The sequence below is a fragment of the Pristiophorus japonicus genome, chromosome 8 (genome assembly GCF_044704955.1).
Source record: "Pristiophorus japonicus isolate sPriJap1 chromosome 8, sPriJap1.hap1, whole genome shotgun sequence".
NCBI lineage: Eukaryota > Metazoa > Chordata > Chondrichthyes > Pristiophoridae > Pristiophorus > Pristiophorus japonicus.
The window spans coordinates 2,504,662-2,531,069 of record NC_091984.1 but is presented as its reverse complement, the minus strand read 5'-3'; the positions used below and the strand labels follow the sequence as shown (position 1 = coordinate 2,531,069).

General features: G+C 54.3%; 1 protein-coding gene across 1 annotated transcript in view; it reads left to right on the top strand.

Moving 5' to 3' along the window:
* Positions 1 to 26,408, top strand: part of LOC139268363 (collagen alpha-1(XXIV) chain) — a 420,125-nt gene that overhangs the window by 20,517 nt on the left and 373,200 nt on the right. The window contains exon 3 of the mRNA XM_070886436.1: positions 4,244 to 4,297. Within this exon, the coding sequence (XP_070742537.1) occupies positions 4,244 to 4,297 (54 nt within the window). The remainder of the gene's footprint in view (positions 1 to 4,243; positions 4,298 to 26,408) is intronic.

The window sequence follows — 26,408 nt, the reverse complement described above, 5'->3', positions numbered from 1 at the left end:
GGAGGAGGAGGAGGAGGAAGCCGTGATACTACCTGAACCCGGAGCACGATGGCGGAGGATGGCGGACCATCGTGACCGTATAACAATTGCTCGAGCCTTGCACCAGCAGCTCATCCGTGGACACTTTGCTGCCTGAAGGCCCAGCGGCAACTGGTCCACACGGAGCATGTTTACTGTTTGGGCCTGTTCCGTAATGTTGTGTTGTGTTAATGGAACAAATAATGGAAATTATTCTTCTTGTGTTCCAAAAGTTGTGTTAATAATGGAACAAATAATGTAAATGATTCAGTTATAATTTAAAATATATTTTATTCGAAAGTTTAACACTTGTTTGTATTTAACTTAACTAATAAAAATATTCTGATATCAAACTTTAAAGTTTTCAGTTAAGATCACTTACAAATTTTAAGATCACTTAAAAACTTTAAGACCACTTTTAAACTTGTAAATTTACATAACTTACAAAAAACTTTTAATTTGAGAACAGTTACAACAATAACAACAATAGTAACAACAACAACAAAGAAAGGCTGCAGCCATCTCTCCTCCACATTACTCCAAGACCGCCCGCTGCGCTTGGTCTTGGTGACTCCACCCCTGCCCGCAGACAGTGGCACAGCGTTTCTGGGGTTGGTACCGAGCTTATTCTTTCGAACATCTCAGGTAATGCACACCTGTTGAGTGGCGGGGGGGCAGGCGGTAATGTGGAAGGCCCGGCTTGGGCCTCTTCAGAGGCTGGTCTGGGGATTGGAGTGGGAGTGGCAGTTGTTTCCGTCAATGGGCACAGGGTCTGGGTATGTTCCCTTATTGCAGCAGCTAACTCCGACATTCCCTCCCTCATGTGCCCTGACAGTGTCTCAACTACCAGCAACATTCCCTCTCTCATGTTCACTGACAGCGTATCAGCTACCTGCGACATTCCCTCCCTCATTCCCCGACAGTGTTCCCATTTCTCATGAGCGAATTGTTACTTCTCCCAACAGTCCCGATACCTCATCACCCACCCCACCGATGGTGTCCAGCAGTGATCGTGTAAGGTCAATGCTCTCCGCACTCATTGCCATCATCTGAACCACATCTGTTAGATCCTGCACCTCAGGAGAGCGCTGTCGAGCTCGCCTTCCCCTCCTCACCCTGGGTGTGGCTTGCTGCATCCCACTGGGACCCGCAGCCTCGGATGGTGGGGCCCTGGGTGTGGCTTGCTGCATCCCACTGGGACCCGCAGCCTCGGACGGTGGGGCCCTGGGTGTGGCTTGCTGCATCGCACTGGGACCCGCAGCCTCGGATGGTGGGGCCCTGGGTGTGCCTCTTTGCATCGCACTGGGACCCGCAGCCTCGGACGGTGGGGCCCTGGGTGTGGCTTGCTGCATCCCACTGGGACCCGCAGCCTCGGAGGGTGGGGCCCTGGGTGTGGCTTGCTGCATCCCATTGGGACCCGCAGCCTCGGAGGGTGGGGCCCTGGGTGTGGCTTGCTGCATCCCATTGGGACCCGCAGCCTCGGACTGTGAGAAACCATGGAATGTCCCAGCACTCGTGCCACTCAGGAAAGGGCCTGTCACCTCAATGGGCAACTCCTGCATCTCCTCCAAAGTGAGTACAACAGTGGGGGCTTCATTCTTCACCTCCCCCTGCCCCTCCTCGCCATGCTCTTGGTCTGGAAGGTGGGATTGTAAGACTTTCTCCTCTTCAGGCTATTCCGTGTCTGAATCTTCTTCAGCACTGGCTTCAGCCTAGTCAGGGTTGGCCTCAAGTTCTGCAAAATATAACAGAACAGACAAATGGTTAGCAGCAGAGGAGGGGGCAGGGTGGGGGGCATGAGTAGGCTCACACAGCGCAGGCAGCAGGCTGATTTGAAGGACCACGATGAATGATAGCACATTGCATCAACTGAAGTGTAGCTGACGGAGACATCCCCATGAACCGAAGCAGGGCTAGCCCGCGCAGTACTTAACATTTTAGCAAAGCCAGACTGTGGAATTTGCAGGACTTACCCTCTCCCTCGAGTGTGGGCCCAGCTTGTGCAGTAGTGATTGCTTTTCTCCAGGGAGGACCCATCAAAGCAGCGACCCTCTCTTCCCAGGGTGTCAGTGGCTGCAGATTTGCCGGGCCTCCTCCTGTTCGAGTTCTTTCCCTTTTGTTGTGGGCCACTTTCCTCTGCAAAGATGAAAATATAATTTTTTTAGAGAGGGTGTCTTTCTGCTGGATGGGACATATACAGATAGTCACATTTACAATTGCAATTCCATTGAATAAATGAAAATATTACTTACACTAACTACTTGACCAAGGTCCTGCCGTTTCTTTTTGCACTGGCCTCCAGACCTCGGGGTGTTCACCATTGCACAGTAATCTTCTGCAAGTTGGTTCCAGCGTTTCTTCATTTCTTTGGGTGGAACTTTTATGTGACCTCTGCTGGTGTCCAGCTCCTGCCATCTGGTCTCAATCACAGTAACTACACTCCATCCGCGTTGCATCTTGTATTGCAGCTCCGATTTTTCCAATGAGAATTAAAGTTCTCACACACAACTGGCTCTTTAAAAATGGCTGAATGCAGACCGGGAGCTGCACTGGGTATCCGCGCCCATGGGAATCACCGAAAAAAATGTCCTTTCTTTCCGCGCATGCGCAGAAGGAGGGGCACCGTTTTTTCGGCGCAGACATTAGGCCCCGCTACCCCGAGGCTACAGAACGGGGAAACTTGCTAGTTATTTTTTTGGAGTGGGCTGGGCCAAAAAAAAAAACAAGCGTAACTCTGGCAGGACGCCAAAAAACAGCGTTGGGGAAAATTGAGCCCCTTGTTTCGAGAGTTAGAATTTCACCGCACCACGGGACATCTGTACTCACAACCCAAAATCAAACAGGCATTTCTCCTTGTTCGCTGAGGATTTATTTGCATAGCCCGGGGGCTTTAAACATTCTGTGATAAATTTTAGTCTCTCCCACCTGGCGGGCTTTCCAACAGCCCCAGCTCCTGCAACTTTCGATTTGTTGAGCAGCTGTTTGTTTCTGCTATTCCGTGACTAGATCATGATTGCTCTCTAATCCTGGTGCAACTGCACTTGACGTGGTGTGCAGGTGTGCACAAACAGGCGGTTAAGAAAGCAAATGGCATGTTGGCCTTCATAGCGAGGGGATTTGAGTACATAGAAAATAGGTGCAGGAGCAGGCCACTCGGCCCTTCGAGCCTGCACCACCATTCAATATGATCATGGCTGATCATGCAACTTCAGTACCCCTTTCCTGCTTTCTCTCCATATCCCTTGATCCCTTTAGCCGTAAGGGCCACATCTATTCTCTTTTGAATATATCTAACGAATTGGCCTCAACAACCTTCTGTGGTAGAGAATTCCACAGGTTCCCCACTCTCTGGGTGAAGAAGTTTCTCCCCATCTCGGTCCTAAATGGCTTACCCCTTATCGTCAGACTGTGACCCCTGGTTCTGGACTTCCCCAACATCGGGAACATTCTTCCTGCATCTAGCCTGTCCCGTCCCGTCAGAATTTTATATGTTTCTATGAAATCCCCTCTCATTCTTCGAAACTCCAGTGAATATAAGCCTAGTCGATCCAGTCTTTCTTCATGTGTCAGTCCTGCCATCCTGGGAATCAGTCTGGTGAACCTTCGCTGCACTCCCTCAATAGCAAGAATGTCCTTCCTCAGATTATGAGATCAAAACTGTACACAATACTCCAGGTGAGGTCTCACCAAGGCCCTGTACAACTGCAGTAAGACCTCCCTGCTCCTATACTCGAATCCTCTATAAACACCGACAGGGATGAATGGCTTGTATCTGGGCTGTAAATACTTAGTAACTTGCCAGGCCACTTCAAAGGGCATTAAGAGTGTAAGACTGGTGTCACACTCGGGCTGACTGGATAGATTCCCTTCCCCATAGGACCTGAATGCACATTTGGAATTTTAAGGCAATCCATCTTTCTTCCCCCAGTGAACTTCCCCTCCAAATTCTTAGATTGATTAAATTCACTTTCGCCATGTACCATGGTGGGATTTGAACTCAATACCTCGAGGGTGATTAACCCAGAACCACTGCCACTACACAGTTTCATCGTTCTCCCGGAATGAATGGCAGAAGACAACGTGTGGTATCAAATAAACCCCGGCACGGAGCAGTTGGGCCGAACGGCCTGTTTCTGTGCCGTACGTTCGATGCTGATTGTGTTCATTTAGTTTTGCACACTGGACTTGAGGAGTGTTTTAATCCAACTTTGTTTTTCTCACAAAGGGTCCCCCGGGTCCCCCTGGTGAAGCGGGTCCCCACGGGAGACGAGGAGCACGGGTGAGTACAAACGATATACATGCGTTGCGAAGTTTCCTGCATTATCCTCGCTGTCCTATTTGACCCTGGGATGAGCTTCTGACCATACTGCTGCTCCATCTCCGCGATCGCCCACTCCTGCCTCCGTTACATGGCCTGTCTCCTCACTGCCTCACCTCACTCGCTGCTGAAACCCTCCTCCGTGCCTGTGTTACCTCCAGACTCGGCTATTCCAATGCACTCCTGGCCGGCCTCCCATCTTCCACCCTCCGTAAACATGACCTCATCCGAAACTCTGCTGCCCCGTGTCCTGAGCCGCACCAAGTCCTGCTCACCCATCACCCCCTGTGCTCGCTGTCCCGTGTCCTAACTCACACCCAGTCCTGCTCACCCATCACCCCCTGTGCTCGCTGTCCCATGTCCTAACTCACACCCAGTCCTGCTCACCCATCACCCCCTGTGCTCGCTGTCCCATGTCCTAACTCGCACCAAGACCCACTCACCCATCACCCCCTGTGCTCGCTGCCCCGTGTCCTAACTCACACCAAGTCCTGCTCACCCATCACCCCCTGTGCTCGCTGTCCCATGTCCTAACTCACACCCAGTCCCGCTCACCCATCACCCCCTGTGCTCGCTGCCCCATGTCCTAACTCACACCCAGTCCTGCTCACCCATCACCCCCTGTGCTCACTGCCCCCGTGTCCTGAGCCGCACCAAGTCCTGCTCACCCATCACCCCCTGTGCTCGCTGTCCCATGTCCTAACTCACACCGAGTCCTGCTCACCCATCACCCCCTTTGCTCGCTGTCCCATGTCCTAACTCACACCCAGTCCTGCTCACCCATCACCCCCTGTGCTCGCTGTCCCGTGTCCTAACTCACACCGAGTCCTGCTCACCCATCACCCCCTGTGCTCGCTGTCCCATGTCCTAACTCGCACCAAGACCCACTCACCCATCACCCCCTGTGCTCGCTGCCCCGTGTCCTAACTCACACCAAGTCCTGCTCACCCATCACCCTCTGTGCTCGCTGTCCCGTGTCCTAACTCGCACCAAGACCCACTCACCCATCACGCCCAGTGCTCACTGCCCCGTGTCCTAACTCGCACCCAATCCCACTCACCCATCACCCCCTGTGCTCGCTGACCTACATTGGTTCCCGGTCCGGCAACACCTCGATTTTAAAATTCTCATCCTTGTGTTCAAATCTCTCCATGGCCCTCGCCCCTCCCTATCTCTGTAATCTCCTCCAGTCCCACAAGCCCCTCCCCTCCCCACCCCCGAGTTCTCTGTGCTCCTCCAATTCTGGCCCCTTGTGTATCCCTGATTTTAATCCCTAAACCTCTGTACCTCTCGCTCCTTTAAGACGCAGTTTAAAATCTTCCTCGTTATGTGGCTCCCATCAGTAACTCTCCGGTGAAGCCTTGGGATGTTTTATGATGTTAAGGGTGCTATATAAATGCAAGTTGTTGTTGTTATCATGATGGAGTTTTTGGCAAACCTGTGACCTTGCATACAGAAGTTGAATTAGATACCGGCCGTACTGTCGGAAGGTCATACTGAGGGAGTGCTGCACTGTCAGAGGGGCAGTACTGAGGGAGTGCTGCACTGTCAGAGGGGCGGTACTGAGGGAGTGCTGCACTGTCGGAGGGGCAGTACTGAGGGAGAGCTGCACTATCGGAGGGTCATACTGAGGGAGTGCTGCATTGTCGGAGGGGCAGTACTGAGGGAGAGCTGCACTATCGGAGGGGCAGTACTGAGGGAGCGCTGCAGTGTTGGAGGGGCAGTAATGAGGGAGCGCTGCTCTGTCGGAGGGAGAGTACGGAGGGAGCGCTGCACTGTCGGAGGGGCAGTAGTGAGGGAGCGCTGCACTGTCGGAGGGGCAGTACTGAGGGAATGCTGCACTGTTGGAGGGGCAGTACTGAGGGAGTGCTGCACTGTCGGAGGGGCAATACTGAGGGAGTGCCGCACTGTTGGAGGGCAGTACTGAGGGAGTGCTGCACTGTCGGAGAGGCAGTACTGAGGGAGTGCTGCACTGTCGGAGGTGCCGTCTTTCGGATGAGACGTTAAACCGAGGCCCCGTCTGCTCTCTCAGATGTACAGAAATGATCCCGTGACAGTTTTTGGCAGCAAGAGCAGGGGAGTTCTCCCCGTGTCCTGGCCAATATTTATAATAATAGTAATAATAACTTTTATTTATATAGTGCCTTTAACATAGTAAAATGTCCCAAGGCGCTTCACAACAGTGTTACAGACAAACAGATAAACTTGACACCGAGCCACAGAAGAAATCAAGGCAGAGGATCAAAACCTTGGTTAAAGAGGAAGGTTTAAGGTGCGTCTTAAAGGAGGAAAGAGAGGTAGCGAGGCGGAGAGGTTTAGGGAGGGAGTTCCAGAGCTTGGGGCCCAGGCAGCTGAAGGCACGTCCACCGATGGTGGAGCGATTATAATCAGGGATGCTCGAGAGGCCAGAATTTGAGGACCGCAGAGATCTCGGAGGGTTGTGAGGCTGACAATGATTAGAGATGTAGGGAGGGGCGAGGGCCATGGAGTAATTTGTAAACAAGGATGAGAATTTTGAAATTGCGGTGTTGTTTTAGCGGGAGCCAATGTAGGTCAGCGAGCACAGGGGTGATGGGGGAGTGGGACATAGTGTGAGTTAGGACACGGGCTGCTGAGTTTTGGATGACCTCAAGTTTACGTAGTGTGGAATGAGGGAGGCCAGCCAGGAGTGAGTTGGATTAGTCAAGTCTAGAGGTAACAAAGGAATGGATGAGGGTTTCAGCAGCAGAAGAGCTGAGGTAGGGACAGGGGCGGACGATGTTACGGAGGTGGAAATAGGCGGTTTAGTTAATGCCGCGGATATGTGGCTGGAAACTCATTTCAGGGTCAAATATGACACCTAGGTTGCAAACAGTCTTGTTCGCCCTCAGATTGATGCTAGGGAGAGGGATGGAGTCAGTGGTTAGGGAACGCAGTTTGTGGTGGGGACCAAAGATAATGGCTTCGGTCTTCCCAATATTTAACTAGAGAAAATTTCTGCTCATCCAGAACTGGATGTCGGACAAGCAGTCTGACAATTTAGAGACCGAGAAGGGGCGGAGAGAAGTGGGGGTGAGGTAGAGCTGGGTATCAGCGTACATGTGGAAACTGACGCTGTGTTTTCGGATGATGTCACCAAGGGGCAACATGTGGATGAGAAATAGGAGGGGGCCAAGGACAGACCCTTGGGGGACACCAGAGGTAACGATGTGGGGGCGGGAAGAGAAGCCATTGCAGGTGATTCTCTGGCTACGATTAGATAGATAAGACTGGAACCAGGCGAGTGCAGTCCCATCCAGCTGGACGATGGTGGAGAGGCGTTGGAGGAGGTTGGAGTGGTCAGCTGTGTCAAAGGCTGCAGACCAGTCGAGAAGGACAAGGAGGAATAGTTTACCTTTGTCACAGTCACACAGGATGTCATTTGTGACTTTGATGAAAGCCGTTTCAGCTGTGGCCGGGACAGAAACCGGATTGGAGGGGTTCAAACATTGAGTTCCGGGAAAGATGGGCACAGATTTATCCCTCAATCAACATCACTGGGACAGGTTATCTGGGTCATTATCACTTTGCTGTGTGTGGGAGCTTGCTGTGCGCACATCGGCTCCCACCTTTCCTACATTACAACAGTGACGGCACTTCAAAAGTGCTTCATTGGCTGTAAAGCACTTTGGGGTGTCTTGCAGTTGTGGAAGGCGCTACAGAAATGTAAGTTCCTCATGGAATTTTACAACGAGGTGTGAAGCTACTTTGGATGTTAACCCGAAGCCCCCGTCTGCTCTCAGATCCTCCGCCCAGTGATGCTGAGAGGAGCAGGGGGAAGAACGTTCATCCCTCAACCAGCATCACTGACCAGGAAGTGACATCGGATCCTGCAGCACTGACCAAGAAGTGACATCGGACCCTGCAGCACTGACCAGGAAGTGACATCGGACCCTGCATCACTGACCAGGGAGTGACATCGGACCCTGCAGCACTGACCAGGAAGTGACATCGGATCATGCAGCACTGACCAGGAAGTGACATTGGATGTTGCATCACTGACCAGGAAGTGACATCGGATCCTGCAGCACTGACCAGGAAGTGACATTGGATGTTGCATCACTGACCAGGAAGTGACATCGGATCCTGCAGCACTGACCAGGAAGCGACATTGGATGTTGCATCACTGACCAGGAAGTGCCATCGGATCCTGCTGCACTGACCAGGAAGCGACATCGGACGCTGCATCACTGACCAGGAAGTGACATTGGACCGTGACTAACGTTTCCCTGAGAATCCCGCCCGCTTCCAGCAGGAAGTCGGGCTGCCGGGATCGAGAGCCACCCAAAGCTTAGGACGGGTGGAAGCCAAGCCACACGTCAGCACTTTGAACCAACCTCGCTGCCTCGCGAGTTTGGACCTGCCACTCTCACCTGTTTCGAAATGCAAAAGGTGCATTTGGGGCACGGAAACTAACCCGCCTCCCCCCACCCCGCTGTATCCCTCTTTGCTTAAAGTGGGGAAGGAAATGGGGTAACTCCTTGCCTTCACTGCTTGAAGTGGATGGTCCAACCGCCGGTTGTTCAACCTGCCTCCAGTCCGGGCCTTGGTGAGACCACACCTGGAGGATCGTGCACAGGTTGGGCCTCCTTAATCAAGAAAGGTCATACCTGCCTTAGAGGCGGTGCAGCGAAGGTTCACCAGACTGATCCCTGGGATGAGAGGGTTGTCCTATGAGGAGAGGCTGAGTAGATAGGGCCCATACTCTCTGGAGTTTAGAAGAATGAGAGGTGATCTCATTTAAACCTATAGTATTCTTAGAGGGCTTAACAGGGTAGATGCAGGGAGGTTGTTTCCCCCGGGCTGGGGAGTCTAGAACCAGGGGTCACAGTCTCAGGATAAGGGGTTGGCCATTTAGGACCTAGATGAGGAGAAATTTCTTCACTCAGAGGGTGGTGAATCTTTGGAATTCTCTGCCCCAGAGGACTGTGGAGGTTGGGTCTCTGAGTATATTCAAGGCTGAGATCCATAGATGTTTGGGCGCTGAGGGAATGCAGGGATATGGGGATTGGGCGGGAAAGTGGAGTTGAGGTCAAAGATCAATCGTGATCTTATTGATTGGCGGAGCAGGCTCAAGGGGCCCTGTGATGGAGCAGACTCGAAAGGCCGGGTGGCGGAGCAGGCTCGAGGGGCCGTGTGACGGAGCAGGCTCGGGGGGGCCGTGTGACGGAGCAGGCTCGGGGGGCCGAGTGGCGGAGCAGGCTCGGGGGGCCGTGTGACGGAGCAGGCTCGAGGGGCCGTGTGACGGAGCAGGCTCGAGGGACCGAGTGGCGGAGCAGGCTCGGGGGGGGCCGTGTGGCGGAGCAGGCTCGGGGGGGGCCGTGTGGCGGAGCAGGCTCGGGAGGCCGTGTGACGGAGCAGGCTCGGGGGGCCGTGTGGCGGAGCAGGCTCGGGGGGCCGTGTGGCGGAGCAGGCTCGGGGGGCCATGTGGTGGAGCAGGCTCGGGGGGGCCGTGTGACGGAGCAGGCTCGGGGGGGCCGTGTGACGGAGCAGGCTCGGGGGGCCGAGTGGCGGAGCAGGCTCGGGGGGCCGTGTGACGGAGCAGGCTCGGGGGGCCGTGTGACGGAGCAGGCTCGAGGGGCCGTGTGACGGAGCAGGCTCGGGGGGGGGGGCCGTGTGGCGGAGCAGGCTCGGGGGGGGCTGTGTGGCAGAGCAGGCTCGGGAGGCCGTGTGACGGAGCAGGCTCGGGGGGCCGTGTGGCGGAGCAGGCTCGGGGGGCCGTGTGGCGGAGCAGGCTCGGGGGGCCGAATGGCGGAGCAGGCTCGAAGGGCCGAATGGCCAACTCCTGCTCCTATTTCCTACGTCCTTATGTTCTGAGGGCTGAGCTTACCCGTGAAGTGGTGACTTGGCCAGGAACAGTAGCTGAGCGTGGGACAACTGCTTTCAACGGAGAAGAGAAAGATTTGCCAGGAAAATGGAGGTAATGAGAGTTGAAATAACACTGAGTTCCCACTCTTCCCAAGGAACTAGTGCACAGTGCTATATAGTACATCAAAGTACCTGTGTTTGGGCCTCTTCCGTTACATAGCGTAAATAGAAAAATACAAAGTAGTTGCACAGTTAAACCGAGCACTCTTTAAATCATTGCATTAAGCGCTCAAAAGAAAGTGTGACATGATTACTTAAAATAATTCCTCTTTACTGCTGCTTTTTAAAATTCTCAACCTTTTTTTTCAAATCCTTCCATGGCCTCGCCCCTCCCTAGCTCTGTAATGTCCTCCAGCCCCAGAGTCCTCCGAGGTCTCTGCGCTCCTCTAATTCTGCCCTCTTGAGCATCCCCTATTTTAATCACCCCACCATCGGTGGCCGTGCCTTCAGCTGCCTGGGCCCCAAGCTCTGGAATTTTCTCCCTAAACCTCTCCGCCTCTCCCTCCTCCTTTAAGACGCTCCTTAAAACCTACTGCATCCCAGAGTACTTAAGGAAGTAGCCCTAGAAATAGTGGATGCATTGGTGGTCATTTTCCAACAGTCTATCGACTCTGGATCAGTTCCTATGGACTGGAGGGTAGCTAATGTAACCCCAGTTTTTAAAAAAAGGAGTGAGAGAGAAAACAGGGAATTATAGACCGGTCAGCCTGACATCAGTAGTGGGGAAAATGTTGGAATCAATTATTAAAGATGAAATAGCAGCGCATTTGGAAAGCAGTGACAGGATCGGTCCAAGTCAGCATGGATTTATGAAAGGGAAATCATGCTTTGACAAATCTTCTAGAATTTTTTAAGGATATAACTAGTAGAGTGGACAAGGGAGAACCAGTGCATATGGTGTATTTGGACTTTCAAAAGGCTTTTGACAAGGTCCCACACAAGAGATGAGTCTGCAAAATTAAAGCACATGGTATTGGGGGTAATGTACTGACGTGGATAGAGAACTGGTTGGCAGACAGGAAGCAGAGAGTTGGGATAAACGGGTCCTTTTCAGAATGGCAGGCAGTGACTAGTGGAGTGCCGCAGGGCTCAGTGCTGGGACCCCAGCTATTTACAATATACATCAATGATTATACATTAATGATTTAGACGAAGGAATTGAGTGTAATATCTCCAAGTTTGCAGATGACACTAAGCTGGGTGGCAGTGTGAGCTGTGAGGAGGATGCTAAGAGGCTGCAGGGTGACTTGGACAGGTTAGGTGAGTGGGCAAATGCATGGCAGATGGAGTATAATGTGGATACATGTGAGGTTATCCACTATGGTGGCAAAAACAGGAAGGCAGAATATTATCTGAATGGCAACAGATTAGGAAAAGGGGAGGTGGAACGAGACCTGGGTGTCATGGTACATCAGTCACTGAAAGTTGACATGCAGGTACAGCAGGCGGTGAAGAAGACAAATGGTATGTTGGCCTTCATAGCGAGAGGATTTGAGTATAGGAGCAGGGAGGTGTTACTACAGTTGTACAGGGCCTTGGTGAGGCCACACCTGGAATGTTGTGTTCAGTTTTGGTCTCCTAATCTGAGGAAGGACGTTCTTGCTATTGAGGGAGTGCAGCAAAGGTTCACCAGACTGATTCCCAGGATGGCGGGACTGACATATGAAGAAAGACTGGATCGACTAGGCTTCTATTCACTGGAATTTAGAAGAATGAGAGGGGATCTCATAGAAACACATAAAATTCTGACGTGATTGGACAGGTTAGATGCAGGAAGAATGTTCCCGATGTTGGGGAAGTCCAGAACCAGGGGTCACAGTCTAAGGATAAGGGGTAAGCCATTTAGGACCGAGATGAGGAGAAACTTCTTCACTCAGAGAGTGGTGAACCTGTGGAATTCTCTACCACAGAAAGTTGTTGAGTCTAGTTCGTTAGATATATTCAAGAGGGAGTTAGATGTGACCCTTACGGCTAAAGGGATCAAGGGATATGGAGAGAAAGCAGGAATGGGGTACTGAGGTGAATGATCAGCCATGATCTTATTGAATGGTGGTGCAGGCTCGAAGGGCCGAATGGCCTGCTCCTGCACCTATTTTCTATGTTTCTATGTTTACCTCTTTGGGCACCTGTTCCAAGTGGCTTGGTGCCAAGTTTTTGTCTGATTTACACTGCTGTGAAGCGCCGCGGGATGTTTTACTGCGTTAGAGGCACTATATAAATACAAGTTGTTGTTGCATGCCAAACCGCCACTTAATCCCAATAAATAATGGGTAATTGTTTCAGATCATTTTCTTCTTCCATATGGTCGTAGCAAAGCAAATCAAACATCAATATCCCAGTCGGATATCCAGGCCCAAGCTCCCGGTGTACCAGGGTGGATATCCTGTGGGCTGCCTGTGAATTCCCTCTGAGGGCAGAGCTCGATGATGTGCTCCAGGGTCTGATCAGGAGCTCCACAGTCACATGATGGGGAGGCTTTAGTCTTCACTCTATGGAGAAGATGGCAGCATCGACCGTGACCGGTTCTGAGGCGGTCGATGGTTGTCCACTGTTTGCGAGGAAGGTTTGATCCTTCAGGTTATACCGTGGGATCCTCTCTGAGGAATCCATTCCGTATCTCACAGCTCATCCAAGCATTCCGTCATCGGTCATCGGTCATCGAGGCTGAGGGGAGATTGCTGAAGGGCTTCGGTTACGGTCCAGAATGGCCTTCTAGGTTTGAGAGGGGTTGGTGTTCGGTTGTTCCGGTCGGCCTGGATTGGTATGGTGGTGTAGCGGTTGTATTCTCTGGAGATTAGGTGTTCGTGGCGTGGATTGAAAGAGGTATCCATCACGCTTTATCTTACAATTCTTTCAGAGAGGTTGGATGCTGAAGTATCAAAAATATGGCGTACACTCTGGGGTCAAAGTTTGTCCACTGCCTGGGTGGTAATCTGGGGTACATCGCCACCTTTTCAATCGTTGTTTCCCTGGTTCTATAACAGACCCGCGGTAGAAATTTACCCCATGGCTTTTTGGTGGTTCCATTAATTCAGGGCTTTCTACTTTATATAATGATCAGGAAAGGCTCCTGTAAAAGATTTACAAGAATGGTTTCAGGGATGAGGGACTTCAGTGACGGGGATAGGCTGGAGAAGCTGGGGTTGCTCCCCTTGGAGCAGAGAAGGTTGGGAGGAGATTTGATCGAGGTGTTCAAAATCATGAGGGGTCTGGACAGAGTAGATCGAGAGAAACTGTTCCCATTGGTGGAAGGGTCGGGAACCAGAGGACACAGATTTAAGGCGATTGGCAGAAGAACCAAAGGCGACACGAGGGAAAATCTTTTTTACGCAGCGAGTGGTTAGGATCTGGAATGCGCTGCCTGAGAGGGTGGTGGAGGCAGACTCCATCGTGGCTTTCAAAAGGGAGTTGGATGAGGAGCTTAAGGAAGATAATTAGCAGGGCTACGGGGAAAGGGCGGGGGGAGTGGACTGGCTGAGGGGCTCTTGCAGAGAGCCGGCACGGGCTCGACGGGCCGAATGTCGGCCTCCTGTGCTGTAACCGTTCTCTGATTCTATTCTGTGAATTTAAGGCTGAACAGCCTGGAGCTCTTTTCTCTAGAAAAGAGAAAGCTGATGGAGGTGTTTAATATTATGATGCAGTTTGATAGGTAGGTGTAGAGGAGATGTTTCCACTTGTCATAAACATAGGATATTGACGAATAAATCCAATGGGGAATTCAGGAGAAACCTCTTTACCCAGAGAGTGGTGAGAATGTGGAACTCGCTGCCACAGGGAGGGGTTGAGGTGAATAGTATCGATGTATTTAAGGGGAAGCTGGATAAACACATGAGGGAGAAAGGAATAGAAGGATATGGGGATAGGGTGAGATGGAGAGGGGTGGGAGGGGGCTGGTGTGGAGCATAAACCCCGGCACGGAGCGGTGGGGCACAAACCCCGGCACGGAGCGGTGGGGCACAAACCCCGGCACGGAGCGGTGGGGCACAAACCCCGGCACGGAGCGGTGGGGCATAAACCCCGGCACGGAGCGGTGGGGCATAAACCCCGGCACGGAGCGGTGGGACCAATGGGCTGTTTCTGGGCTGTAAATACTCTGTAAATATCCACACAAAGCCATCGCTGTAGTTTCATTTGACAACCTGCCTATTTACAAACCTACACAGCACGGCCAGCACTCAAAGAGTTAAGCCGCTGTCGCTCTAGACTGAGGGGCTTTATGTCAGTGAAGGTCAGGATCAGAGCTCGAAGCTCGCCTTAAATGTCAGCCAGACAATGATTGTGGTTGTTTTGGAAGTAAAGAGCAAAGGTACTAGACCCGTGCGTTTACCATATTGAAAGGTCACTGCCGGGCTATGTGCATTGGGTGGCAAAAGTACATGACTGCCGGTGAGGTCACTGGGACAGCATTCCAGCCACGTCAGGATGAATGGGGAACACCTTTTTACAAAGCATTTGAATATTTTTCGACCCGCGCTCAAAGCGAGTTAGTTTGTGTCGTATTCATGGATGGCCGACTTGCTTGTGCTGGGTGTTGAATATCCGCATTCATCAGCAAATTGCCCATGACACATTCATTGGCACTGCCAGCTGTGTAGTGACACAAATCACAGAGCGTCCAACTGCGGGTCAAGTCAGGGGCAAAGTGAACGGGCGCTCGTCGCCGTCTGCAAACCGCTGAACCGGCTGAAGAACCCCTTCCATGTTTCGGCAAGGTTCGAGGACCCAGCCGGACAGGAGGTGCTCATTTCCCCCACACGTTCCCGCAACAGGAGGCAAAGCATTTCACCCGCGTACCTGCGGCTAATGATGTGCCAGCTCTCAAAGCATGAGTTTCGAGCACATCTGTCTGCAGAGGACATCTGATTTTAAAAAAAAGTTCATTCATTCCTGGGATGTGGGCGTCGCTGGCAAGGCCGGCATTTATTGCCCGTCCCTAATTGCCCCTTGAGAAGGTGGTGGTGAGCCGCCGCCTTGAACCGCTGCAGTCCGTGTGGTGAAGGTGCTCCCATAAGCTGACTTTGTTGTAGCGGTTTGGTACAACGGAGTGTCTCGCTGGGCCATTTCAAAGGGGCAGTTGAGAGTCAACCCCATTGCTGTGGGTCTGGAGTCACATATCGGCCAGACCGGGTAAGGGCGGCAGATTTCCTTCACTTAAAAGGACATCAGTGAACCAGATGGGTTTTTATGACAATCCAGTAGTTGCATGGTCACCATTACTGATACTAGTTTTTTATTCCAGATTTATTTAATGAACCAAATTTAAATTCCCCGGCTGCCATGGTGGGATTTGAACTTAAGTCTCCGGATCATTAGTCCAGGGCTCGGGGTTGCTGGCCCAGTAACATAACCACTATGTTACCATTCCCATTGATTTGCTATTTGCATAATTTTGCTTTGATTAATTTGCTTGAAACATAGAAACATAGAAATTTACAGCGCAGATTTAAGAAAACTAAGCTCCCTCATAATCTTATATGTTTCGATAAGATCACCTCTCATTCTTCTGAATTCCAATGAGTAGAGGCCCAACCTACTCAACCTTTCCTCATAAGTCAACCCCCTCATCCCTGGAATCAACCGAGTGAACCTTCTCTGAACTGTCTCCAAAGCAAGTATATCCTTCCTTAAATACGGAGACCAAAACTGCACGCAGTATTCCAGGTGTGGCCTCACCAATACCCTGTACAACTGCAGCAAGACTTCCCTGCTTTTATACTTCAGCCCCTTTGCAATAAAGGCCAAGATTCCATTGGCCTTCCTGACCACTTGCTGTATCTGCATACTAACCTTTAGTGTTTCATGCGCAAGTACCCCCAGATCCTGCTGTACTGCAGCACTTTGCAATCTTTCTCCATTTAAATAATAACTTGCTCTTTGATGTTTTTCTGCCAAAGTGGATAACCTCACGTTTTCCCACATTATGCTCCATCTACCAAATTTTTGCCCACTCACTTAGCCTGTCTAAATCCCTTTGCAGATTTTTTGTGTCCTCCTCACAATTTGCTTTCCCATCCATCTTTGTATCACCAGCAAACTTGGCTACATTACACTCGGTCCCTTCATCCAAGTCATTAATATAGATTGTAAATAGTATATATATTGAGGACCCAGCACTGATCCCTGCGGCACCCCACTAGTCACGGTTTGCTAACCAGAAAATGACCAATTTATCCCGACTCTCTGTTTACTGTTAGTTAACCAATCCTCTATCCATGCTGATATATTACCCCCAACCCCGTGAACTTTTATCTTGTGCAGTAACCTTTTATGTGGCACCTTATCGAATGCCTTCTTGAAATCCAAATACACCACATCCACTGGTTCCCCCTTATCCACCCTGCTCGTTACATCCTCAAAGAACTCCAGCAAATTTGTCAAACATGTTTTCCCTTTCATAAAACCATGCTGACTCTGCTTGATTGAATCATACTTTTCCAAGTGTCCTGCGACTACTTCCTTAATAATGGACTCCAGCATTTTCCCAACGACAGATGTTAGGCTAACTGGTCTATAGTTTCCTGCTTTTTGACAGTGCCGCACTCCCTCAGTACCGCACTTGGGAATGTTAGCTTCGATCTTTGTGCTCAGGTCCCTGGAGTGGGTCTTGAACCCACAAACCTCTGACTCTGAGAGTGCTACCCACTGAGTCACGGCTGAGCAAATACAAAGGGATCGGAATAGATTAGGGGATTGGGTTGACAACTGTTTAAAGTTTAATTTGAACACATACAAGACTGGGGAAGGAAAATAAGTCAGAACAATGTAAGATAAATGGTTTAGGACATGAGGACATAAAATAGGAAAGAATTCTCGGCATATTATGGGTAAGTCATTGAATCCATGAGTGTGACAGCAATGAAGCAACCACACAATGGGGCCAAAGTTTCCCCTTTCGAAAGGCCTGTACCCGCCTGAAAGGGGCAGCCCTGGGTCGGTGCGGACTGGCTGGTGTGTCTCCGTGGAGGGGCCGCCATTTTGCAAATTGCCCTTCCTCAGTTTTGGAGCGGTGCATTCCCGCCGTGCGTGCACGCGCCGACCCCTTACCAACCGGCGGCAACCCCTTCTCCAAATTGCCCCCGGTGAAATTGGCCCTTTCCCAGCATTGCCCCATGGGAGCGGTGTCGCCGGTCAGTGCCCCCGACAGCTTTTGCTGTCGGTACATTCTCTGCGGCATGGCGGCCCAGGCCGCCCTTAAAGGGGAGGGCGCACTGCCGTGGCCGCCATGTTGTTTTTTTGTATGGCCGTGGGTTCGGCCGGCAGCCAGCCCCGCAGCCCGCTCTAGACTGCCAGGCCACTGGCCCGGCTGAAACCCTCCCCGGTGGCCCAGTGTTTTCCACCAACGTGGCTGCAGAGTTCGCAGTGGCCCTCCGCTTTAACTGAAGGGGCGGGGCCTTGTGACGGGTCAGTGCGATGACCCCATTGGCCCGGTGCTGATAACTGACAGCAGCGGCTACTCTCCGCCCACCCCCACTACCCCCGCACCCGATCCCACCCCCCCCCCCCACTGCTAGTGACAGTCACTCCGCCCTGCCCCCGCTAGTGATGCTCACTCCGCCCTGGCCCCCCCCCTACTGCTAGTGACAGTCACTCCGCCCTGCTCCCCCCCCCCCCCCACTAGTGACGGTCATTCCGCCGCCCCCCCCCCCCCACTAGTGACGGTCATTCAGCCCCGCCCCCACTCCCCCCCACTAGTGACGGTCATTCAGCCCCGCCCCCACTCCCCCCCGCTAGTGACGGTCACTCTGCCCCGCCCCCACTCCCCCCCGCTAGTGACGGTCACTCTGCCCCGCCCCCACTCCCCCCCGCTAGTGACGGTCATTCAGCCCCGCCCCCACTCCCCCCCGCTAGTGACGGTCACTCTGCCCCGCCCCCACTCCCCCCTGCTAGTGACGGTCACTCTGCCCCGCCCCCACTCCCCCCCGCTAGTGACGGTCACTCTGCCCCGCCCCCACTCCCCCCCGCTAGTGACGGTCATTCAGCCCCGCCCCCACTCCCCCCCGCTAGTGACGGTCACTCTGCCCCGCCCCCACTCCCCCCCGCTAGTGACGGTCACTCTGCCCCGCCCCCACTCCCCCCCGCTAGTGACGGTCACTCTGCCCCGCCCCCACTCCCCCCCCGCTAGTGACGGTCATTCAGCCCCGCCCCCACTCCCCCCCGCTAGTGACAGTCACTCTGCCCCGCCCCCCCCGCTAGTGACGGTCACTCTGCCCCGCCCTCACTTCCGCCGCCATGGTGAGGCCGCTTCCGACCCCCCTCCCAAGAAGCTCCCCAAGGTGCTGAATTTTGCCGGCTAGCCCACCCTGGGCGGCCTGAACACCTGGAAACCGGCTGGTGTGCCTCGCGTCGGGAGGTGGGCAATTCTGGGCCCTAAATGTTGTGATGTGTTGACTGAAGGTATCGGTTCCGGGGTAGAAGCGGATTGAGACAGGGGAATTGGCCCAGGACATCTGGAGTGTTCTGTCCAATTGTGACCACCGAGTTGCAGAGGAATTGTCCTGGCTTTCGAGCAGCGACAGAGATCGGAGGAGGAACAAGAAGTGACAATATAAACCAAATGCTACAATTGTAAAAGGGGGTGCAGGAAGAGAGAGCCCGGGGGGTGCACGTACACAAACCTGTGAAGGTGGTAAGTCAAAGGTGAGGAGGCTGTTAAAAAGCACTCGGGATCCTTGGCTTTATAAACGGAGACAGCGGGGGGAGGGGAGGGGTTGCATGAAATTCGGCCGGGCTTCTGTTGCGGCGTTAACCCAGGCGGAGCGCTACTTTTAGCGCCTTGAAAAGGTTTGCGCCTCCCGCCCAGAAATTGGTCAGAGTCGGTCGAGGAGCTGACGGGGGCGATAAATCAGCCGTTGCACACCACAGCGGCACTAACCAAAGTTTGGTCGGTACATTCTGCGGGGCCCATTGCGCATGCGCGGAACTCCATCAGATCCCGGGAAAAGTCGAGCCTTAAAGGCGCAGCATAGTAACGCAACCAATAAAGTCCCCCCCACCCCCCCCCCCCCCCGCACAGTGTTATGTCTGTCTGCCGCTGCACACTCGGAGGCTCACGCACCGTGCTGTGTGTAAACCTTGCACTGACTGTGACCTCCGAGGGAAGCGCTCCTTCGTCCCTTTAAGTAGCCGCCAGTTAACGACTTTGCAAGCCCGGACCCACTGTGGTTCCAGACGGTGTTCTTGGCGGGCGCTCAGTGAGACTCACGCACCGAATTTACCGGCCGGGGCCCAAGCGTGGGCGCTGCACCAGGAATACATCACGATCGGAGCGATCTTCAGCAGCGGGCACGACTGGTTTGTCACTAATGAAACATCGAGACATAGAAAATAGGTGCAGGAGTAGGCCATTCGGCCCTTCGAGCCTGCACCGCCATTCAATGAGTTCATGGCTGATCATTCACCTCAGTACCCCTTTCCTGCTTTCTCCCCATACCCCTTGATCCCTTTGGCCGTAAGGGCCACATCTAACTCCCCTTTCAATATATCGAATGAACTGGCCTCAACAACTTTCTGTGGTAGAGAATTCCACAGGTTCACCACTCTCTGGGTGAAGAAGTTTCTCCTCATCTCGGTCCTAGATGGCTTACCCCTTATCCTCAGACTGTGACCCCTGGTTCTGGACTTCCCCAACGTTGGGAACATTCTTCCTGCATCTAACCTGTCCAATCCCGTCAGAATTTTATATGTTTCTATGAGGTCCCCTTTCTTCTAAATTCCAGTGAATATAAGCCCAGCCGATCCAGTCTTTCTTCATATGTCAGCCCTGCCATCCCGGGAATCAGTCTGGTGAACCTTCGCTGCACTCCCTCGATAGCAAGAACGTCCTTCCTCAGATTAGGAGACCAAAACTGTACACAATTAATTTTCGGTTGGGGTGCTAAATGTCGCACTCCCGGTCAGTAACCTCTTGCGCTCCCAATAACGCCCCCTCTGGCCGCTAACTGAGGCGGCAGGCTGCTGACTATCCAGCCCCATGGAGTACAAGGAAGTTATGGTGAACTTTTATACAACACTGCTTCGGGCCCAGCTGGGGTATTGTGTTCAGTGAAGGATGTCAAGGCCTTGGACAGTGTGCACAGGTGACCTGGTCAAATAGTACCAGCAGGATGAGGGACGTCAGTGATGTGGATAGACTGGAGAAGCTGGGGTTGTCCTCCTTAGAGCAGAGAGGGTGGATTTGATCGAGGTGTTCAAAATTATACGGGGTTTTGGTAGAGTAAAAAAAGAGAAATTGTTTCCACTGGGCACAGATTCCAGATAATCGGCAAAAGACACAGAGGGGGAGGCGAGGAGAGTTTATTTACGCAGCGAGTTGTTGTGATCGGGAACGCGCGCTGCCTGAAAGGGCGGTGGGAGCAGATTCAATAGTAACTTTCAAACGGGAATTGGGTAAATACTGGAAAAGAATAAAAAATTGCCGGGCTGTGGGGACAGAGCGGGGAGTGGGACTGATTGGATCGCTCTGTCACTGAGCCGGCACAGGCTCGATGGGCCGAATGGCCTCCTTCTGTGCTGCAACATTCTATACGGGCAACTAAACTGATCAGAGGAGTTATGGCCCTGAGCACAAGAGACTAAGGAAGATGCAAATGTTTGCACCTTCATCTTCCTTCGGGAATAAGGGAATCGAGGGATATGGGGATCGGGCGGGAAAGTGTTGAGGTCGAAGATCAGCCGTGATTTTATTAAATGGCGGAGCAGGCTCAAGGGGTCGAATGGCTGACTCCTGCTCCTGTTTCTTATTGTGTTTACGTTGGAGAAAGGAAAGCTCAGATGGAGATTTTACAGAAGTCCTTCGGACTCTACAAGCTGAACCCCGACAAGACGTCTTTGACGTTTCTGCAGACTCTGTAAACGGTGCTCACTGACCGTGTCCTAACTCACACCCAGTCCCACTCACCCATCACCCCCTGTGCTCACTGCCCTGTGTCCAAACTCACACCCAGTCCCACTCACCCATCACCCCCTGTGCTCACTGCCCCGTGTCCTAACTCACACCCAGTCCCACTCACCCATCACCCACTGTGCTCACTGCCCTGTGTCCTAACTCACACCCAGTCCCACTCACCCATCACCCCCTGTGCTCACTGCCCTGTGTCCTAACTCACACCCAGTCCCACTCACCCATCACCCTCTGTGCTCACTGCCCCGTGTCCTAACTCACACCCAGTCCCGCTCACCCATCACCCCCTGTGCTCACTGACCGTGTCCTAACTCACACCCAGTCCCGCTCACCCATCACCCCCTGTACTCGCTGCCCCGTGTCCTAACTCACACCCAGTCCCACTCACCCATCACCCTCTGTGCTCACTGCCCCGTGTCCTAACTCACACCCAGTCCCGCTCACCCATCACCCCCTGTGCTCACTGCCCCGTGTCCTAACTCACACCCAGTCCCACTCACCCATCACCCCCTGTGCTCACTGACCCGTGTCCTAACTCGCACCCAGTCCCACTCACCCATCACCCCCTGTGCTCACTGACCGTGTCCTAACTCACACCCAGTCCCGCTCACCCATCACCCGCTGTGCTCGCTGCCCCGTGTCCTAACTCGCACCCAGTCCCACTCACGCATCACCCGCTGTGCTCACTGACCGTGTCCTAACTCACACCCAGTCCCACTCACCCATCACCCCCTGTGCTCACTGCCCCGTGTCCTAACTCACACCGAGTCCCACTCACCCATCACCCCCTGTGCTCACTGCCCCGTGTCCTAACTCACACCCAGTCCCACTCACCCATCACCCCCTGTGCTCACTGCCCCGTGTCCTAACTCACACCCAGTCCCACTCACCCATCACCCCCTGTGCTCACTGCCCCGTGTCCTAACTCACACCCAGTCCCACTCACCCATCACCCCCTGTGCTCACTGCCCCATGTCCTAACTCACACCCAGTCCCACTCACCCCTCACCCCCTCTGCTCACTGCCCCCGTGTCCTAACTCACACCCAGTCCCACTCACCCATCACCCGCTGTGCTCACTGCCCTGTGTCCTAACTCACACCCAGTCCCGCTCACCCATCACCCCCTGTGCTCACTGCCCCATGTCCTAACTCACATCCAGTCCTGCTCACCCATCACCCCCTGTGCTCACTGCCCCGTGTCCTAACTCACACCCAGTCTCACTCACCCATCACCCCCTGTGCTCACTGACCCCGTGTCCTAACTCACACCCAGTCCCACTCACCCATCACCCCCCGTGCTCACTGACCCGTGTCCTAACTCGCACCCAGTCCCACTCACCCATCACCCCCTGTGCTCGCTGCCCCTTGTCCTAACTCACACCCAGTCCCGCTCACCCGTCACCCCCTGTGCTCGCTGACCATGTCCTAACTCACACCCAGTCCCACTCACCCATCACCCCCTGTGCTCACTGCCCCGTGTCCTAACTCACACCCAGTCCCACTCACCCATCACCCCCTGTGCTCACTGACCGTGTCCTAACTCACACCCAGTCCCACTCACCCATCACCCGCTGTGCTCACTGCCCCGTGCCCTAACTCACACCGAGTCCCACTCACCCATCACCCCCTGTGCTCACTGCTCCGTGTCCTAACTCACACCCAATCCCGCTCACCCATCACCCACTGTGCTCACTGCTCCGTGTCCTAACTCACACCCAGTCCCGCTCACCCATCACCCCCTGTGCTCACTGACCCCGTGTCCTAACTCGCACCCAGTCCCGCTCACCCATCACCCCCTGTGCTCACTGACCGTGTCCTAACTCACACCCAGTCCCACTCACCCATCACCCCCTGTACTCACTGACTGTGTCCTAACTCACACACAGTCCCGCTCACCCATCACCCCCTGTGCTCACTGCCCCATGTCCTAACTCACACCCAGTCCCACTCACCCATTACCCCTTGTGCTCACTGACTGTGTCCTAACTCACACCGAGTCCCACTCACCCATCACCCGCTGTGCTCACTGCCCCGTGCCCTAACTCACACCGAGTCCCACTCACCCATCACCCCCTGTGCTCACTGCTCCGTGTCCTAACTCACACCCAGTCCCGCTCAGCCATCACCCCCTGTGCTCACTGACCCCGTGTCCTAACTCACACCCAATCCCGCTCACCCATCACCCACTGTGCTCACTGCTCCGTGTCCTAACTCACACCCAGTCCCGCTCACCCATCACCCCCTGTGCTCACTGACCCCGTGTCCTAACTCGCACCCAGTCCCGCTCACCCATCACCCCCTGTGCTCACTGACCGTGTCCTAACTCACACCCAGTCCCACTCACCCATCACCCCCTGTACTCACTGACTGTGTCCTAACTCACACACAGTCCCGCTCACCCATCACCCCCTGTGCTCACTGCCCCATGTCCTAACTCACACCCAGTCCCACTCACCCATTACCCCCTGTGCTCACTGACTGTGTCCTAACTCACACCCAGTCCCGCTCACCCATCACCCCCTGTGCTCACTGCCCCATGTCCTAACTCACACCCAGTCCCACTCACCCATCACCCCCTGTGCTCACTGACCCGTGTCCTAACTCACACCCAGTCCCATTGACCCATCACCCCATGTGCTCACTGCCCCGTATCCTAACTCGCACCAAGTCCCGCTCACCCATCACCTTCTGTGCTCACTGACCGTGTCCTAACTCACACCCAGTCCCGCTCACCCATCACCCCCTGTGCTCACTGACCCCGTGTCCTAACTCACACCCAGTCCCGCTCACCCATCACCCCCTGTGCTCACTGCCCCATGTCCTAACTCACACCCAGTCCCACTCACCCATCACCCCCTGTGCTCACTGACCCGTGTCCTAACTCACACCCAGTCCCGCTCACCCATCACCCCATGTGCTCACTGCCCCGTATCCTAACTCGCATCAAGTCCCGCTCACCCATCACCTTCTGTGCTCACTGACCGTGTCCTAACTCACACCCAGTCCCGCTCACCCATCACCCCCTGTGCTCACTGACCCCGTGTCCTAACTCACACCCAGTCCCGCTCACCCATCACCCCCTGTGCTCACTGCCCCATGTCCTAACTCACACCCAGTCCCACTCACCCATCACCCCCTGTGCTCACTGACCGTGTCCTAACTCACACACAGTCCCGCTCACCCATCACCCCCTGTGCTCACTGCCCCATGTCCTAACTCACACCCAGTCCCACTCACCCATTACCCCCTGTGCTCACTGACTGTGTCCTAACTCACACCCAGTCCCACTCACCCATCACCCCCCGTGCTCACTGACCCGTGTCCTAACTCGCACCCAGTCCCACTCACCCATCACCCCCTGTGCTCGCTGCCCCTTGTCCTAACTCACACCCAGTCCCGCTCACCCGTCACCCCCTGTGCTCGCTGACCATGTCCTAACTCACACCCAGTCCCACTCACCCATCACCCCCTGTGCTCACTGCCCCGTGTCCTAACTCACACCCAGTCCCACTCACCCATCACCCCCTGTGCTCACTGACCGTGTCCTAACTCACACCCAGTCCCACTCACCCATCACCCGCTGTGCTCACTGCCCCGTGCCCTAACTCACACCGAGTCCCACTCACCCATCACCCCCTGTGCTCACTGCTCCGTGTCCTAACTCACACCCAATCCCGCTCACCCATCACCCACTGTGCTCACTGCTCCGTGTCCTAACTCACACCCAGTCCCGCTCACCCATCACCCCCTGTGCTCACTGACCCCGTGTCCTAACTCGCACCCAGTCCCGCTCACCCATCACCCCCTGTGCTCACTGACCGTGTCCTAACTCACACCCAGTCCCACTCACCCATCACCCCCTGTACTCACTGACTGTGTCCTAACTCACACACAGTCCCGCTCACCCATCACCCCCTGTGCTCACTGCCCCATGTCCTAACTCACACCCAGTCCCACTCACCCATTACCCCTTGTGCTCACTGACTGTGTCCTAACTCACACCGAGTCCCACTCACCCATCACCCGCTGTGCTCACTGCCCCGTGCCCTAACTCACACCGAGTCCCACTCACCCATCACCCCCTGTGCTCACTGCTCCGTGTCCTAACTCACACCCAGTCCCGCTCAGCCATCACCCCCTGTGCTCACTGACCCCGTGTCCTAACTCACACCCAATCCCGCTCACCCATCACCCACTGTGCTCACTGCTCCGTGTCCTAACTCACACCCAGTCCCGCTCACCCATCACCCCCTGTGCTCACTGACCCCGTGTCCTAACTCGCACCCAGTCCCGCTCACCCATCACCCCCTGTGCTCACTGACCGTGTCCTAACTCACACCCAGTCCCACTCACCCATCACCCCCTGTACTCACTGACTGTGTCCTAACTCACACACAGTCCCGCTCACCCATCACCCCCTGTGCTCACTGCCCCATGTCCTAACTCACACCCAGTCCCACTCACCCATTACCCCCTGTGCTCACTGACTGTGTCCTAACTCACACCCAGTCCCGCTCACCCATCACCCCCTGTGCTCACTGCCCCATGTCCTAACTCACACCCAGTCCCACTCACCCATCACCCCCTGTGCTCACTGACCCGTGTCCTAACTCACACCCAGTCCCATTGACCCATCACCCCATGTGCTCACTGCCCCGTATCCTAACTCGCACCAAGTCCCGCTCACCCATCACCTTCTGTGCTCACTGACCGTGTCCTAACTCACACCCAGTCCCGCTCACCCATCACCCCCTGTGCTCACTGACCCCGTGTCCTAACTCACACCCAGTCCCGCTCACCCATCACCCCCTGTGCTCACTGCCCCATGTCCTAACTCACACCCAGTCCCACTCACCCATCACCCCCTGTGCTCACTGACCCGTGTCCTAACTCACACCCAGTCCCGCTCACCCATCACCCCATGTGCTCACTGCCCCGTATCCTAACTCGCATCAAGTCCCGCTCACCCATCACCTTCTGTGCTCACTGACCGTGTCCTAACTCACACCCAGTCCCGCTCACCCATCACCCCCTGTGCTCACTGACCCCGTGTCCTAACTCACACCCAGTCCCGCTCACCCATCACCCCCTGTGCTCACTGCCCCATGTCCTAACTCACACCCAGTCCCACTCACCCATCACCCCCTGTGCTCACTGACCGTGTCCTAACTCACACACAGTCCCGCTCACCCATCACCCCCTGTGCTCACTGCCCCATGTCCTAACTCACACCCAGTCCCACTCACCCATTACCCCCTGTGCTCACTGACTGTGTCCTAACTCAC